The sequence below is a fragment of the Scyliorhinus torazame genome, chromosome 18 (genome assembly GCF_047496885.1).
Source record: "Scyliorhinus torazame isolate Kashiwa2021f chromosome 18, sScyTor2.1, whole genome shotgun sequence".
NCBI classification, from domain to species: domain Eukaryota; kingdom Metazoa; phylum Chordata; class Chondrichthyes; order Carcharhiniformes; family Scyliorhinidae; genus Scyliorhinus; species Scyliorhinus torazame.
The window spans coordinates 101180852-101196485 of NC_092724.1; the positions used below are offsets into that span (position 1 = coordinate 101180852).

The 15634-nt window shown below is 49.8% G+C and overlaps 1 protein-coding gene across 2 annotated transcripts in view; it reads left to right on the forward strand.

Moving 5' to 3' along the window:
- glp2r (glucagon-like peptide 2 receptor) overlaps positions 1-15634 on the forward strand; it is a 117674-nt gene that overhangs the window by 60713 nt on the left and 41327 nt on the right. For both annotated transcript variants that reach the window (XM_072483081.1, XM_072483082.1), the window contains exons 7-9: positions 6289-6448; positions 9970-10030; positions 14655-14724. In XM_072483081.1, the coding sequence (XP_072339182.1) occupies positions 6289-6448; positions 9970-10030; positions 14655-14724 (291 nt within the window). The remainder of the gene's footprint in view (positions 1-6288; positions 6449-9969; positions 10031-14654; positions 14725-15634) is intronic.

Here is a 15634-nt window from a genome sequence, read left to right on the forward strand (position 1 = left end):
TGGAAGAAAGACTGTGGACTGTGTTTGAGCGACTGGAAAATGTACAAATGTCAGGCTTATGGGGCAGGGCCCGGTGGTATGGTGATGGTGGATAAGAAAGGTGGGGGGGGGTGGGGGGGTGAGAGACCCCCAGTAAGGATAATCACGTGGAACGTGAGAGGGCGAGGAGGTCCTGTCAAGTGGTCAAGGGTGCTTGCACATCTTAAAAGTTTGAAAACCGATGTAGCAATGCTGCAGGAGACTCACTTGAGGGTGAAGGACCAGGTGAGACTTAAAAAGGGCTGGGTTAGCCAAGTGTTTCATTCCGGATTTGATGGAAGGGCTCGAGGGGTAGCGGTGCTGGTCAGCAAAAGGGTACGCTTCCAGATGGAGAAGGTGGTGGCAGATCAGGGGGGTAGATATGTGATTGTGACAGGGGCATTGGAGGGGAGATTAGTGGCGCTGTTAAGTGTATACGGTCCCAATTGGGCCGATGTGGGATTTGCGAGGAAGGTGGTTGGGGCTATTCCTGACTTAGACACGCATGAGCTGATTGTGGGGGGGGACTGGAACCTGGTGCAGGAGCCAAAGTTGGACAGATCACGGCCGCGCTCGCTGGTCCCATCAGGGGGGGGCGAAGGCGCTGGTTGGGCTAATGGTGGAAATGGGAGGGGTGGACCCTTGGAGGTTCCTGCACCCAAGGGAACGGGAGTATTGATTTTTCTCAGCGGTCCATAAGGTATACTCGCGGATCAACTTTTTTGTGGTGGGGAAGGCTTTGCTGGCTGGAGTCAAGGGGTCGGAATACTCTGCAATTGCAGTGTCAGATCACGCTCCACATTGGGTGGATATGGTGCTAGAGAAGGGGGCAGCGCAGAGACCAGGGTGGAAACTGGATGTGGGGCTTTTGGGGAACCAAGTATTCTGTGAGAAAATTGAAAAGGTAATTAAGGAGTATGTAGGTTTCAATTGTACGGGTGAGGTGTCGAAGGCAGTCGCCTGGGAGGCTCTAAAGACGGTGGTGAGAGGTGAGGTAATTTTGTTTAAGGCTAGGGTGGATAAGGAGGAGAGGTTGGAGTGGCAGAGGGTAATAAATGAGATGTTGGAGGTAGATAGGAGGTATGCAGAGGATGGGGACCCAGCAAAGCTGGAAAAGAGGAAAGAACTACAGGCGAGCTTCGACCGACTGTCCACCAGGAAGGCGGTGCGTCAACTGAGACGAGCAAGGGGTGCAGTTTACGAACATGGAGATAAGGCAGGGCGTATGTTAGCAGGTCAGCTCCGGAGGGAGGCAGCGGCAAGGGAAATTCTTCAGGTGAAGGATAGGGCAGGGAGGTTGGTGGTGGCCACAGTGCTGATTAACAAGGTTTTTGAGGCGTTTTATGAGAGGTTGTACAAGTCGGAGCCACGCGGAGGAGACCGTGAGATGCAGGAATTTCTCGATGGGTTGGAGTACCCGAGGCTAGGGGAGGGGGACAGGGCTACATTAGAAGGAGCAATAGTGGAGCAGGAGATAAAGGATGCGATTGGGAGGATGCAGTCGGGGAAGGTGGCAGGGCCGGATGGGTTTCCGGTGGAATATTATAAAACATTTAAGGATAGGTTGGCACCCCTGATGGTGGGGATGTTTGAGGAGGCGATAGGGAAGGGGGTGTTGCCACAAACCTTGGGGCAGGCATCGATTTCCCTGTTACTAAAAAAAGACAAGGATCCGACGGAGTGTGGGTCGTATCGGCCCATATCACTTCTGAATGTGGACGTTAAAGTGTTGGCGAAGGTACTGGCGGGTAGGCTGGAGGAGTGCCTTCCGAAGGTAATAGGGGAGGATCAGACGGGGTTCGTGAAAAGGAGGCAGCTGTTTTCGAACATTAGGAGGGTTTTGAACGTTGTTATGGCACCGGCGGAAAGAAAGGAAACAGAGGTAGTTGTGGCATCGGACGCCGGGAAGGCGTTTGATCGGGTCGAATGGGGGTACCTGATGGCAGTGCTGGAGCAGTTTGGGATTGGACCAAGGTTTGTGAACTGGGTAAAGCTATTATATAAGGAACCGAAGGCGAGTGTCCGCACAAATAATATCAGTTCGAGATATTTCTCTCTCCACCGTGGGACGAGACAGGGATGTCCTATGTCCCCCCTGCTGTTTGCACTTGCGATTGAGCCGTTGGCCATCGCATTGAGAAGTTCGGGAGCATGGAAAGGAATAGTGCGGGGGGGGGGGGATAGAGCATAGGGTGTCCTTATATGTCGACGACTTGCTGCTGTATGTGTCGGAGCCGAGTGCATCGATAGGAGGAATATTAGAGCTACTGCGGGTATTTGGGTCTTTCTCGGGGTACAAGTTGAACCTGGACAAGAGTGAGTACTTTGTGGTGTCTCGGCCGGGGTGGGGGCAGGGGTGGGGGGGCTGCCATTCCGTAGAGCAGGGACTCAAGTTAGGTATCTGGGGGTACAGGTTGCCCGGGAGTCGGGTAGGCTTCGTAGGTACAACATCACTAGTTTGGTGGGGAGAGTGAAAGCCGATCTGGCAAGGTGGGACGGCCTTCCTCTGTCACTGGCAGGTCGGGTACAGGCGGTTAAAATGAATGTGTTGCCGCGATTCCTGTTTATTTTTCAATGCCTACCGATTTTCCTGCCAAATACTTTTTTCAGGGAGATTGAGGGAAGGATTACCTCATTCATATGGGGAGGGAAGGTGGCCAGAGTGAGAAAGATGCTGCTACAGAGGGGAAGGCAGGCAGGGGGTTTGGGTCTCCCAAACTTGTTGTACTACTACTGGGCGGCGAATGTGGAGAAAGTGCGGAGCTGGGTCAGAGGGGTGGATTCTCAGTAGGTCAGAATGGAGGAGAGTTTGTGCAGGGGGTCGGGGCTGAAGGCACTTGCAACAGCGCTGCTCCCGATAGCTCCGGGGAAATATTCAGGGAGTCCGGTAATAATAGCTTCATTCAAAATCTGGAGGCAGTTTCGCCAACACTTCGGGTTGGGTTTAGTGTCAAGGGAAATGCCGATTCGGGGGAACCACAGATTTGAGCCAGGGAGGTGGGATGGAAGTTTTCGGAAATGGGAAGAGAAGGGGATTAAGACGCTAAAAGATTTGTTTCTTCGGGGTCGGTTTGCAGGATTGAGGGAGCTGGAAGCGAAGTATGGGCTAGAGCAGGGAGAAGTGTTTAGGTACACGCAGGTTCGGGATTTTGCCGGAAGGAGATACAGAGCTTCCCAGAGGAACCGGCCTCCACATTGCTGGAGGAGGTGTTGACGACAAGGGGATTGGAGAAGGGGGCAGTGTCAGCGGTGTACGGAGCTATTCTGGAAGAGGATAAGGCACTACTGGCAGGGATCAAAGCAAAGTGGGAGTAAGAGCTGGGAGAGGTTATAGAGGAGGGGGTCTGGTGTGAGGTGCTCCGGAGAGTGAATGCCTCCACCTCATGTGCAAGGTTGGGGCTGATACAGCTGAAGGTGGTATATAGAGCGCACCTCACGAGGACGAGGATGAGCCGATTTTTTGAAGGAGTAGAGGATGTGTGTGAGCGTTGCGGGGGGGGGCCTGCGAATCACATTCATATGTTTTGGTCCTGTCCAAGCTAGGCAGTACTGGAAGGAGGTATTTTGGGTAATTTCCAAGGTGGTGCGTGTGAAACTGGACCCGGGTCCCCAGGAGGCCATATTCGGGGTGTCGGACCAGCCAGGGTTGGAAACGGGAGCGGAGGCAGATATCATAGCCTTCGCCTCGTTGATCGCCCGAAGGCGGATCCTGCTGGGATGGAAGCAGCCGCTCCACCCAGTGCCCTGGCGTGGCGGGGGGACCTGTTGGAATACTTGACGCTTGAGAAGGTTAAGTTCGAACTGAGGGGAAGCTCGGAGGGGTTCTACAAGTCATGGGCACTATTTATTATGCACTTTCAAGAACTGGATAACATCGAACATTAGTTGGGGGGGGGGGGTGGGGGGAGGGGGGCTGTGTAGATTAAGGGTGATTATGGGTAATCCCTGATTCCTTTTTGTCATTTGTTTATGTAAACATGCGGGTTGAGGTTTGGGGGTTGGTGGGCGGATGGGATCGTTGTTACTATGGGGATTGACATATCTTGCTGATTATTGTTTATTGTTGATGGGTGTAAATGTGGGAGAAAATGTGAAAAAGGAGGAGAATATTTTTTTTAAAAACAGAAACTGCTGCATTAACTCAGCAGGTCTGGCAGCATCCATAGAAAGAGAAACAGAATTGAGGGGTGGGATTTACCCACCAACTCACTGGGTGTTTTTCAGCGGCAGAGGAGCCCCCCCACAACGAGATCTACTGGTCCCGCCATTGCCAACGGAATTTTCCATCGATTGCACCCCTTGAAGCTGGGAAACCCGTGCGCCGGTGTGGGACCGGAATATCCTGTCGGCATGAATAGCCGGTAAATCCTGCCCAATGTTTCGAGTCCAATATGGCTCTTTTCAGAAGATTAATTCTGTTTGCCTCTCCTCAGATTCTGCCAGACCTGCTGAATCTTTCCAGCACTTTCTGTTTTTATTATCATTGCCATTTATGTCTGACTCATTTTTTGTTCTGTCAGAATCCACCTCTTATTCCTTTCTATTTCTTCTTCTCTCTTTCTCTTTGCACAGCTGCCTCTTTTCAGATTGTTAATTGTTTTAAGTAAAATGGTGATATTTAAAGGAATAAGTCACTATTGATCTTCATACAGCAATCAGTTTCTAGGGGAATCCATTCTCCCACCATAGCTAATGGCCCAAATTTCCGAATATAGCAATTGTTGCTCCCTCACTATCAATAAACTCTTCAAGCGCTTCTTTTTGGCACATTAGGTTTTTTGCATGGTCTTGTCTTAGATTAGAAAAAGATACAGGGTGCGATTAAGCGGACTGTAGTTAAAGGCCGCTGAATGGCACGTTTAGAGGGGTGTTTCTTGGCAGCTGCAGCACCGCGAGACATCCCATTATCCAACAGCACTTTGCCATTCTTTAGCTCACCAGCAGGAAAGGCTCCTTGCAGATCGGGGCGCCATTTTGTGCGGCAGCCTTGATCTCTCCCCCTCCCACCCCCCCCCCCCCCCCCCGCCCCCTCCCCCTCCCGATTTTGACCCTCCCCCTCATCCCCCTGATCTTGGGGAGGCCCTTGAGAACACCCCCCCCCCCCCCACCGTCACTTCAGGCCCACCCCACCCCCCACCGATTTTGACCCTCCCCCTCATCCCCCCGATCTTGGGGAGGCCCCTGAGAACACCACCCCCCTCACACACCCCACTCCACCTAGCAAGGCCTTTCCCGGCCCGACCTCCGGCAGTGTCAACACGGCACCCTGGCACTGCCAGTCTGGAAGTGCCCCTGACACCCTGGCAGTGCCACCCAGGCACACTGGTAATGCTAGGGTGGCACTATCAGGGTGCCAGACTGGCAGAGCCAGGGTTTGCAGGTGCTAGGGGAAGTGCCAGGGTGCCACCCTGCACTGTCCCCAACCGCCTATGGTCTTCAATGGCCTGGCAGACCCACCCCCCCACCCAGGGTGCCGCTACCACTGTCCACGCGCGTGTGGACAGTACTATATGGCACCTTGCAAGGTCTCCCAGGAACAATTATGCTCATTTCTACATTCAGATCTGGATCTCGCTCAGCGAGGACAAGTTCCAGACATCACCAGGTGGAGCAAGGTGGTGACTCGCGCAAGATTTCACGCCCAGCATGGAGCCCAATTAGGGGCTCGCGTGCAATTCACCCGTTGTTCCTGCATCTGCGCCGGGTGCAGCGATGTCGCTGGATCGTGGCCACACTCACAGTGCCTGCTGTGACACTGAGACAATCAGGCTATAAAGGTTCAGTCCTTTAACATTAATTGTTTAAAGAAATGTTTTATTCTTTGGAAACATATTTATCAAAAATAACACTAAAGGGGAGATGTTATGGTTGGAGTCCTGCAACGTGCTTGTCACACTTAGAAAGACAAGTTCTTAATCTCAGGGATTTTAAATCCGACAACTGGAGTCACCAAACCATTTTTCCCTCTTTTTAAAGGTTCACTTTGGGCCTGACCCCATCACCCAGATTTATTAACACAAAGCAAAAATTGCATTTACTGCATTGTTATAATTCTGCTGCAGTTTGGCAAGCCCATATCAACATGGCAGCACAAACAATGAGTTTCTGGGAAATGAGTCACTCAATTGCTAACATTTGAGCTGGTAGTTCCCTCAGGAATAAAACTAGCCAGTACTGGAACATCACGATGTCAGCCCTGAATGTATCAGCATCTATTTTATAATGTAAATGAAGCAGTTACGAGTAAAGTTTACACTTTCTCTCTTCCAGGTTTCAAATGGATGTAAAGTGGCCCAGGTTTTCATGCATTATTTCGTTGGAGCCAACTTCTTCTGGCTTTTGGTAGAAGGAATTTATCTTCATAAAATGATAGTTCTGGCTGTCCTTTCAGAGAGAAGACTGTTAAAACAATACATCCTGATAGGATGGGGTAAGTGAAGTCCATAACTGAAGTGTAACAACTGTTCTAAAAATTAATTTATTTGCTTTCAGTGGCACCCCTGTGTATTATTTGCCACTCTTGGGTTTTCAGGCTGAGGCAATTGACTCCAGTCCCAAGCCCTTCTTTTCACAAGTCTAATTTCTCGACAATTTAGAGGTGCACAAATGCTTCTCGAAGAGGAATGGCAAGTGTTCACCTTGGCTCAGTGGTGTAGTATAGGAAAATGGGAGACTGAATCGAGTACCGCCCACACAATGCTGTGAGGGAACACATGACGCACACCCAGAGTCAATCTCGTGTTGGTCAGAGATGTGTGTACCAGCAAGCATGGAGGCAGCTCCTAGATTGCAACCTTTATTGTATATTTGAAAATAATTATCAATAAAGACTTAGAGCCAGATTTTTCAGTACCTTCCTGTGGTGTATTTTGCAGCAGCAAAGGCGGCTTCCTGTCCTGGCGATGTCTACTGCATTTTGTGTGTCTCACCTGTCTTGCCACCAGGGAACCCGCCGCGGGGAGTTGCCTTCGGTGGGACTGGAAGATCCCACCAATGGGAAGTGCTGGAAAATCCTGCCCTTTCAGTAAACCCATGTATGAATATGAAGACTTCTTCAGACCTACTGAATTGTGAACAGAACCATACAACAAGTGGTAACTCTCTGGGTCAGGCGATGGCATGTGCAAGTCCCACTCCAAGGACTGGAGAGTATAATGTAGGCTCACACTGCAGCACCGAGTAAGTGCTGAAGTTTTAGAAATGCCATTTGCCCTCTCACAGGTGCGGACCCCAGTAACAAACACAATAGATCCAGTGGAACTATTTTGAAGACGAGCAGGAGAGTTCTTCTCAGTGCCCTGACCAATATTTACTCTCAACCAACATCACTAAAACAAATTATGTTTCTTTAGGGATAGTGGGACAATCAAAAGGTATGTTGATAAAACACAAGATAAAGAATTGATTTATGACCTCAGAACATCCCAAACGCGTTATAGCCAATTATCTATGTTAAGAAAAATGTAATCACTAATGTAGGGAAATATGGTTACTAATTTGCATACTGCAAGCTCCCATAAACAGCCACAAAATATTATTGGTTTCATTTTTAAAAATGGACTTTATGCTGAAGCCCCGCCAAAAAGGTTGCAACAAGTCACATGACCACAGGATTGTCCCTTTGTCTGGGAGCTTACCCCCAAACGTTACAAGAACACAATAATTATTTGCTCAGCTTTAAGAATCTCACACTTCATTGTACAGACCCCTTGTGATCACCAAGGACCAGGAGACTTGCACATCAGAATTCATTATGCCAACAAAGTTGCTAACAGACTTTTACCACACCTGGGACTGACCAAGTCCATTTCAAAGGGGATGTCGTTTGCATCTGATAAGCTCACCTTGCTTATCAATATAAATTCTGGTTGTTTTTGAGTCAGTGGATCTGCCTGGACAATGACTTTCCAAACACCAGGTGCACAACATAGGTGTTTCTCTTTCAACAACTGATGACTGGTTCCTTATCTATCCTGAACTCAAAGCAAATTCCTGACGTCTGTTTTTGAAGTCACTGTGGAGAAGGAAGGACACATAACTCAAGTGATCATTTTAAAATCCCTATATGCCTTTGAGAACTGATAATTAGACAGTCTGCTATTTTAACATCCAACTAGTGAGCCAGAAAGAAACCGGCCCCTCCAGGCAGAAGCACAGCCTATACCTCAAAGCCTGTCTCTGCTGGAAGATCTTATATAATTGCCTGTAGAACTGACCCAGTCTCTGTACACCTACTTCACCTTTCAGCCAGCACCAGCTGAAAAGAGAATACTACAACTCCAGTCTTCAGCCAGCTGAACTCAAACTCCTCTGGAAAAGACTCTGAAAATCACATTCATTTCAATGGTTCTTTTACTGTAAAACCCCTTTTTCTACCACCCCTCTCTTCACTGCGTGCACGTGTGTGTTTGGAGTGGGATATTGGGAACACTGCTCCTCCTGGGTTTTTGAATTTGAAATGAAACTAAGCTTTCAAATTAATCAAGTTTGCTGTGGATGATTGATAAATTGGATAATGATAAATGAGGGATTGGGAAAACACACCAAAAACAATTCAAAACGATGTTCTGCTCACAGGTAGTGAGAGAAAATCATTTCAGTGTGTCTGTCTCTCTGTGGTCTGGAATGAATTAAGTATTTTACTGAAGTGAGGAATTTAATTTCTACCTTCAGCTTCCGAGGCTTTCTATCGAGCTTTTCTCAGGTGATTTCTTCCTGCACTTTTGGTTCTTGAGCTTCTTTGATTTTTCCTTCGGTTTTCCAGGATTTTAATTATCTTCTGCGTTCTCTGCGAGGCTTTGAGCTATTCCACTATGTGGACAGTACTGTATTCAGTCCAACATTAATCGTTCCTGTGACAGACCCTTATACTCTACTCCTGATTGAGGATTTATCCATAAAGGATGATAAATACACCACAATTTAAAATTCATATTGATTGCCCCTATTCATGGCATTTCCCTGCCGCATTCTGTAACCTGCCAGCTCTTACATCATCAATCCTACAATTCTGACCTCTTGTGTGCCTGCACTCCCCATTGGCCTTCAGCCATTTGTTCCCCACACTTTGCAAAAATTCTTTGCACCTCCTTCTCTCCTGTAAGCTTTTACTCATCCCTCCTAACATCTCCTACTTTGTTCCAGTATCACTTTTTGTCTGATTAGATACTTGGGGCAGTTTCTGGCATTAATGCTGCAATATAAATGCAGGTTGTTTTTGAATTCCTATCGTGCCATGTGTTGAGATTTCTGTAGTATTCCGTATGGGCTTCAGAAAGAAAAAATTACCGGTGTATCAATTGACTTATGGGCAATGACAAGAGGACATCTGCCAATATTATGCAGAATGAGAAGAATTGGTGTATTTTTCAATTATATAATTCATTCTGGAGATTGGGATGTCTTTGAATACTAATGTATCGGAGGCTCTTAAACCGATATTCCCTATTTCCACAACATATCGGAAGAATTAGAAAGACACGGCTGAAACTCAATCAACCCATTCAGTTGGAGCAGGAGAGGGCTTCCAGCTGCCATTTTGACTGCCCCACAGCTCTGCAACAAATCCCAGTTGCAGGGAGGGGGAGCAGGGTGGAGAGGGGAGGGGGTGGGGGAGGGTGGTGGTGGTGAGGTTCACTTGCTTCCAGTTGTGCAGCACAGATGTGAGCTCCACAATAAGTTGGAGTGACTACCTGGAGCTGCTGTATCCCTTAGGGGAATGATTTCTGCAACTCTACTCCCTGGGGCTGGAGTTCTAGTTTTCCTTGAATGTTTTTCTTTTGGACTCGCCAGTCTCAAGAAAGAAACCTTAAAAGTACCAACTGAGTAAAATTGTCATGGTTACCGGGCTGCGTGAACCTCCACACTGAGACCAAGGGACCTTCGGATCGTGTCTTTCTTCAGCAAGTCTTGATCCAACACAAAAATTTACTTCTTTCTCTTCTCTTTCAGTGTGTCCACTATTCTTCGTTATACCTTGGACAGTATCAAAGATTATCTATGAGAATGAATGGTAAGATTTATTAAAAACCAAATATGGTCCTTTAAGACATGGTGAATAATTGAACTAGTGTCTTGTTTTACATCCTTGTAACACACTCCATCTTTTAACTTTCTTCCAGACACTTGAATGGAACTCAAGAAAATATTCTAATCTGATTAATGACCCTTCTCTCACATCAAAACTTTCAGCCCTCTTTTGCTCTCTCACTCCAACTCAAAAGCTGTTGTCCCTCTTAATGCTATAAATATTCCTACGAGAATTGTCCTTCCTTTTTTTCCTGCTGACTATTTACTTTTCCTACTTACTATTTACATCCAACTGAACATGGCTTGTTTCATTGTTCTTTCCTTTTCACGATACCCTCACCCTGTTGAAATCAAAGATTCATTGCACAATCTCCCTCTTATCTTCCTGAACTCTATACTTTGGCTAGACATCTGTTCCTACTACAAAGTTAAGACTTTGGAATCCAAGTTTGGCATTTCCCAAACATACCAACCATGCCCAATCATAACCTTCCACTCTTCCCAACCTCGGTGATGCTTTATGCTGTGAATTTTACTCCTTAATCGTACTTGATTTAAGAAATGACAGATGTGTTGGAGAGCATGGTTCGATTCACATTCTGACCTGTCACCATTGCTAGGTTACAGTGCAAGAGAGTTAACTAATGTCTTTTGAATGAAGTTGCTGATCTCGTCCAGGAGAACAACATCATCCAGACAGTTTCTAGGTGCACCATGATCACAATGACAGCGGGAAGGTACGTTGTGGGATGATGCCCATGCCTGATACCAGGGGACTGTCAAGTTGGCATAAGGCAAACATGAGGGGCTGGATTCTCCATTTCAGAGACTAAGTGCTGATGCTGGAACTGAATCGGTGGTGTTCTATGGGCACAGAAGCGGCACCATCCCAGAGCAATTCAGGATTCGTAATGGGCTAGCACCGGCGCCACATGGAACTAGAGTAATTCCAATGAAAAACGGTGCCAATTCGCTGGGGTCGGAATTGGCACTCGGGAAGCTGACAAGCTGCAGCCGCAGATAAGCACCCCACACCCCACCCACACTCATTCCAGCCGACAAGATGGCAACCCGAAGAACGGCACCCCGTTTCACTGATGTGGAGCTCGAGACCCTGCTAAATGCCATGGAGGAGAGGCTGGATACCCTGTACCCCAGAGTGGGAAGGATGGAGGTTGCCACCCATCATGTACAGCGGGCCTGAATGCATGTGGCATAGTTTGTAAGCTGCGTAGCTGCGTAGGCCCCACCATCAGAGCCAGTCAGCAGTGCATGACCTCCTCAGGGCAGCCAGGTGAGTAACCGGCACCATGTCCCTGGCACCCGCCCCCGTCTGACACACCCATACCTCTCCCTCCTCCCACCCATCTGGAGGGCGACCAAACCCCACCCGCCAGCAGTCTGCTCGCACCCTGTACAGCACCACATGCCAGCACCCATACCGCCTGCTTGGCCGGTTGCCCTGTTCACAAAGACCACCAGCTGCCGACCCTCTGTGCTGCCCGTGTCTGACTTCCTTTGACTGCATTTTCTGTGTTTTGCAGGATCAGCTAGTGACATGGCGTGTCCTTCTTGTGTCCCCCACCCCCGGTCACAACCCTGGGATATGTCCAGCGATGAGGCGGCACCGAGCAGCAACGTCAGCCAGCAAACACCAGCCCGCGACACACTGGGTACCAGTCCAGCAATGATATGGACTTGCTGTCACAGCTGTCTCCAATACCCTTCATTATCCCAGAGACACTCACCTCGGTTGGGCGCATTAGTGAAGAGGCACCTGGGACACTATCTGGTGTACACATGCACTGGGGTATCATGTTGAGGTAGGGACCTCCGAATGGATAGACGGTCGGAGTGGGGCCCTGTTCCAGTTATTAGCTGCCGCCTCGGGCTTCTGGAAAGGGAAGTCCCATCGATGCTGGTTATGCAGACACAGAGCCAGGGACTACATGAACCACCAACCACCCAGCACTTATAGGTGCAGTTGGAGAAGTCAGGAGGTGGTGACGACCATATGTGCCACCCAGGCCAATACGGCTTCCGCGGTGGAGGCCTTGGGGGCAAAGATCTTGGCCACGAGTCAGGATGTCCAAGGCTCAGGGCACTCTGTGCGGGTGGTGGCTGAGGCACAGGACAGCAATGTCCTGTCACAGGCAGCTAGGTACCAGCATCACCTGGACATTGCAGCAGCGCTCCAGAGCTTGGCCCAGTCAAAGCAGGTCATGGATCCACACCTCGACCATTGTCCAGGTGCTTGCTGACCTGAGCCAGTCACAGAAAGACATGGTACCATCCCAGAGGTAGCCCAGTTTCTGTGCTCCATGGCCACAGGAATTGAGACCCCTCTCTGATCGAGAGTGGGCCTCCATGATTGGCAGTGCCAGGTGGCCGGGAAGCTTTGGAGCTCCCTCTGGCCGCACCCCGTCCAAAGGAGTAGCCCAGGGGAGGAGGAAGTGATGGAACCCGTGCCGGTGACCTCTGCAGGGGAGGTGCTGGAGCACCACCGTACCCAAGACCCCCGCCCCCCCCCCCCCCCCCCCCCCCACCCCTTCCAGTCTCTGGCACATCCGATAGGCAGTGGGCAAAACAGGGCAGGCCCACACCACCTGGGACACCTAAGAGACTGATGGGCCCATTCAGGCCTGGTCGCTCCAGAGGATAACCGCTAAAGGGGACCCAGATCACAGAACGGCAATCACAGCAGGCTGCCTTCACCCCTGATGTACCGCCTGGGGATCTACCGGACCTAGCGTTTTGGCCCGTAAGGCCAGAAAGTTAGACACCAACTAAGTTGGCATTGGTGCAGCACACAGTGTTAGGGACTAGGCCACAAACATGTAGAAACATGTTCACCTGTTCACAATAAACACCTGTTCACAAACGTTTAAACCTGCCTCGGTGCTCCATCAGGAGGGCCTGCGGGATGAGCTGGGCCGGGCTGGGTTGGGTTTCGAGGGAGTGCTGTGGGTGAGGGGTGGTGGGCCGCGGGATGGTGGGGGGGGAATGTGTGGCCATTGCAGGTGAGCACCAGCCCTGAGGTCAGCCACCGCTCATCACCCTGCTACCCGGCCCCACCCCCATTCCTCTCCACCACATCCAACCTCCGCCACTCCAAGTGTTTATGGGACCATGTGATGGAATGGCCAGCCGGCATGCAAGGATCATCTAGGTGAATGGTGGATAGTGCTAACTTGGGCAGGTGTCAGATTTGAAAATGATGTACAGCACCAGAGCTCATCGCAGAGCAGGTCATCATCATCCTCCATTCCGTGGATCAGACTCGGTTACCGCCAAACCAGGGCCCGCACACTATAGTGAGGCAGGTAGGTATCATGGATAGGGTTGCAGGTGTGGGGCAGTGGGCCGGGGGGTGTTGGGGCATGGAGAATGGCCATGGGAAGGGGTGGTCGGCTGGGGGCCAAGGGGAGGTTGTGGGGGTGGTGTGGGTTGTTTGTGCCACCGCCAATCAGGTCTCCTAGTTGGTGAACCTGGAGGCGATTAGAGCATCCTGTTTGGGGCGGCCCTGGCGCACTAGTTATGGGGCCTCCTGTGCCTAACCAGGCCCCATGCCCTGCCCATTCTGGCCCTCCACCACATCCTCCTCATCAGACGAGGCCTGGCGTTCATCTCCTCCAGCAAATCACCCCTCTGCTGCACGATGTTGTAGAGGGCGCAGCAGGCCACCACGATGTGGGAGACTCTCCTGGTAGTATACTGCAGGGCCTCTCCAGAGCGTCCAGGCACCTGAACCACATCTTCAGGACACCGATGCACCACTCGATCATAAACCTGGTCACGGCATGGACTTTGTTGTAGTGTGTCTCCGCGTCAGTTTGTGGCCTCCGGATAGGCATTATCAACCATGACTGCAGTGGATAAGCCCAGTTGCCCAAGGGCCTACCTCTCACCCGAGGGTGCACCTCAATGGTGTCAGGAACCGTCGAGTGTGTGAGGCTGAAGGCGTCGTGCACACTGCCTGGGTATCGAGTGCAGACGTACATGATGTGCATATCATGGTCACACACCTGCTGCATGTTCAGGGAGTGGAACCCCTTTTGGTTCGTAAAGACCACCCCCTCACGCTCGTAGGGGTCATGTGTCCCATTGATCACTCCTGAAGCTGGGACATCCCAGTGATGGTGGCGTACGCTGCTGCCCACGCAGCCTGGTGCGCTCGGTCCATATTGAAGCTGATATATTGCTGCCAGGCAGATGCACCTGTGCACCGAGGTCTGAGAGATCCATGTCAGGTCCCAACTCAGCGCCTGGAAGGACCTGAGGCGCAAAAGTTCAGGGTGATTGTCACCTTGAGTACGAGATGTAGTTCACATGCTTCAAATTAGAAAATACTGGAAATAGGCTGATGGCAAACCCTGGCCATAGGTTTCCCAATGGTCGGGAGGGGGGAGGGGATGGTGGTTGGGGTGGTTGGGGCGAGGGGAGGGGCACATAGAGCTGGTAATCTTGTTGACAGCTATAGGGTCAGAAGATCCCATGGCCGGTCAATGGTGGGCTCACCACCATTGAACTGTAGAATTCCTATCATGCAGAAAGATGTTTAAAAAGAAATAAATCTTATATTTATTGGCAATATTTTTATGTATTAGGTGCTGGGGAACAAACAGACACATGGGCATCTGGTGGATCATCAGGGGACCAGTGATATTTGCAATTGTAGTGAGTACCGAGGCATTCTTCTGTTGTTATATGTGCAATTGAAATCATTTGTGAACTGTTTAATCATCATCCTTTTATTTCATGCCCTGTTCGATGAGTAGTGTGACTCGCGTACTGTAAAGTTCAAGTTAGATTTTTAACATAGAACATAGAGCATACAGTGCAGAAGGAGGCTATTCGGCCCATCGAGTCTGCACCGACCTACTTAAGCCCTCACTTCCACCCTATCCCCATAACCCAATAACCCCTCCTACCCTTTTTGGTCACTAAGGGCAATTTATCATGGCCAATCCACCTAACCTGCACGTCTTTGGACTGTGGGAGGAAACCGGAGCACCCGGAGGAAACCCACGCACACACTGGGAGAACGTGCAGACTCCTCACAGACAGTGACCCAAGCCGGGAATCGAACCTGGGAGCCTGGCGCTGTGAAGCCACAGTGCTATCCACTTGTGCTGCCCTCTTATCCAGAGTTCTGCATGTTTCAAGGCTGAAATTTATTTCTTGCAAGACAAAGTGCTCAGGGCTTTTACACCATTGCAAAGCTCAACTTTAAATAACAATAACACTGGAATCACCAGCTACTTTAATTTAAAATGAGAAGTAGAAAGGCAGCGTTACCAATGGTTTGGTTCAGCCTCAGTCAGTTGTGAGGGAGGGAAAGGGAAGGAAAGGGTGTTTGAGTCAGGGACCAAATACAATAGCTTCAGCCGTCCAAATTTTTAATTGAAAGAAACTTTTGCTTATTGAATATTGGACATAATAAACCAGTGGGACATTTGTTACTTGTTTTCAAAATCTTCAATGGCCTCGCACCTCCCTACCTCTGTCACCTCATTCAATTATCCATCTATCTGAGACCTCTGCTGTCCTACAATTTTGGCCTCTTGCACATTCTGTATTTTTATCG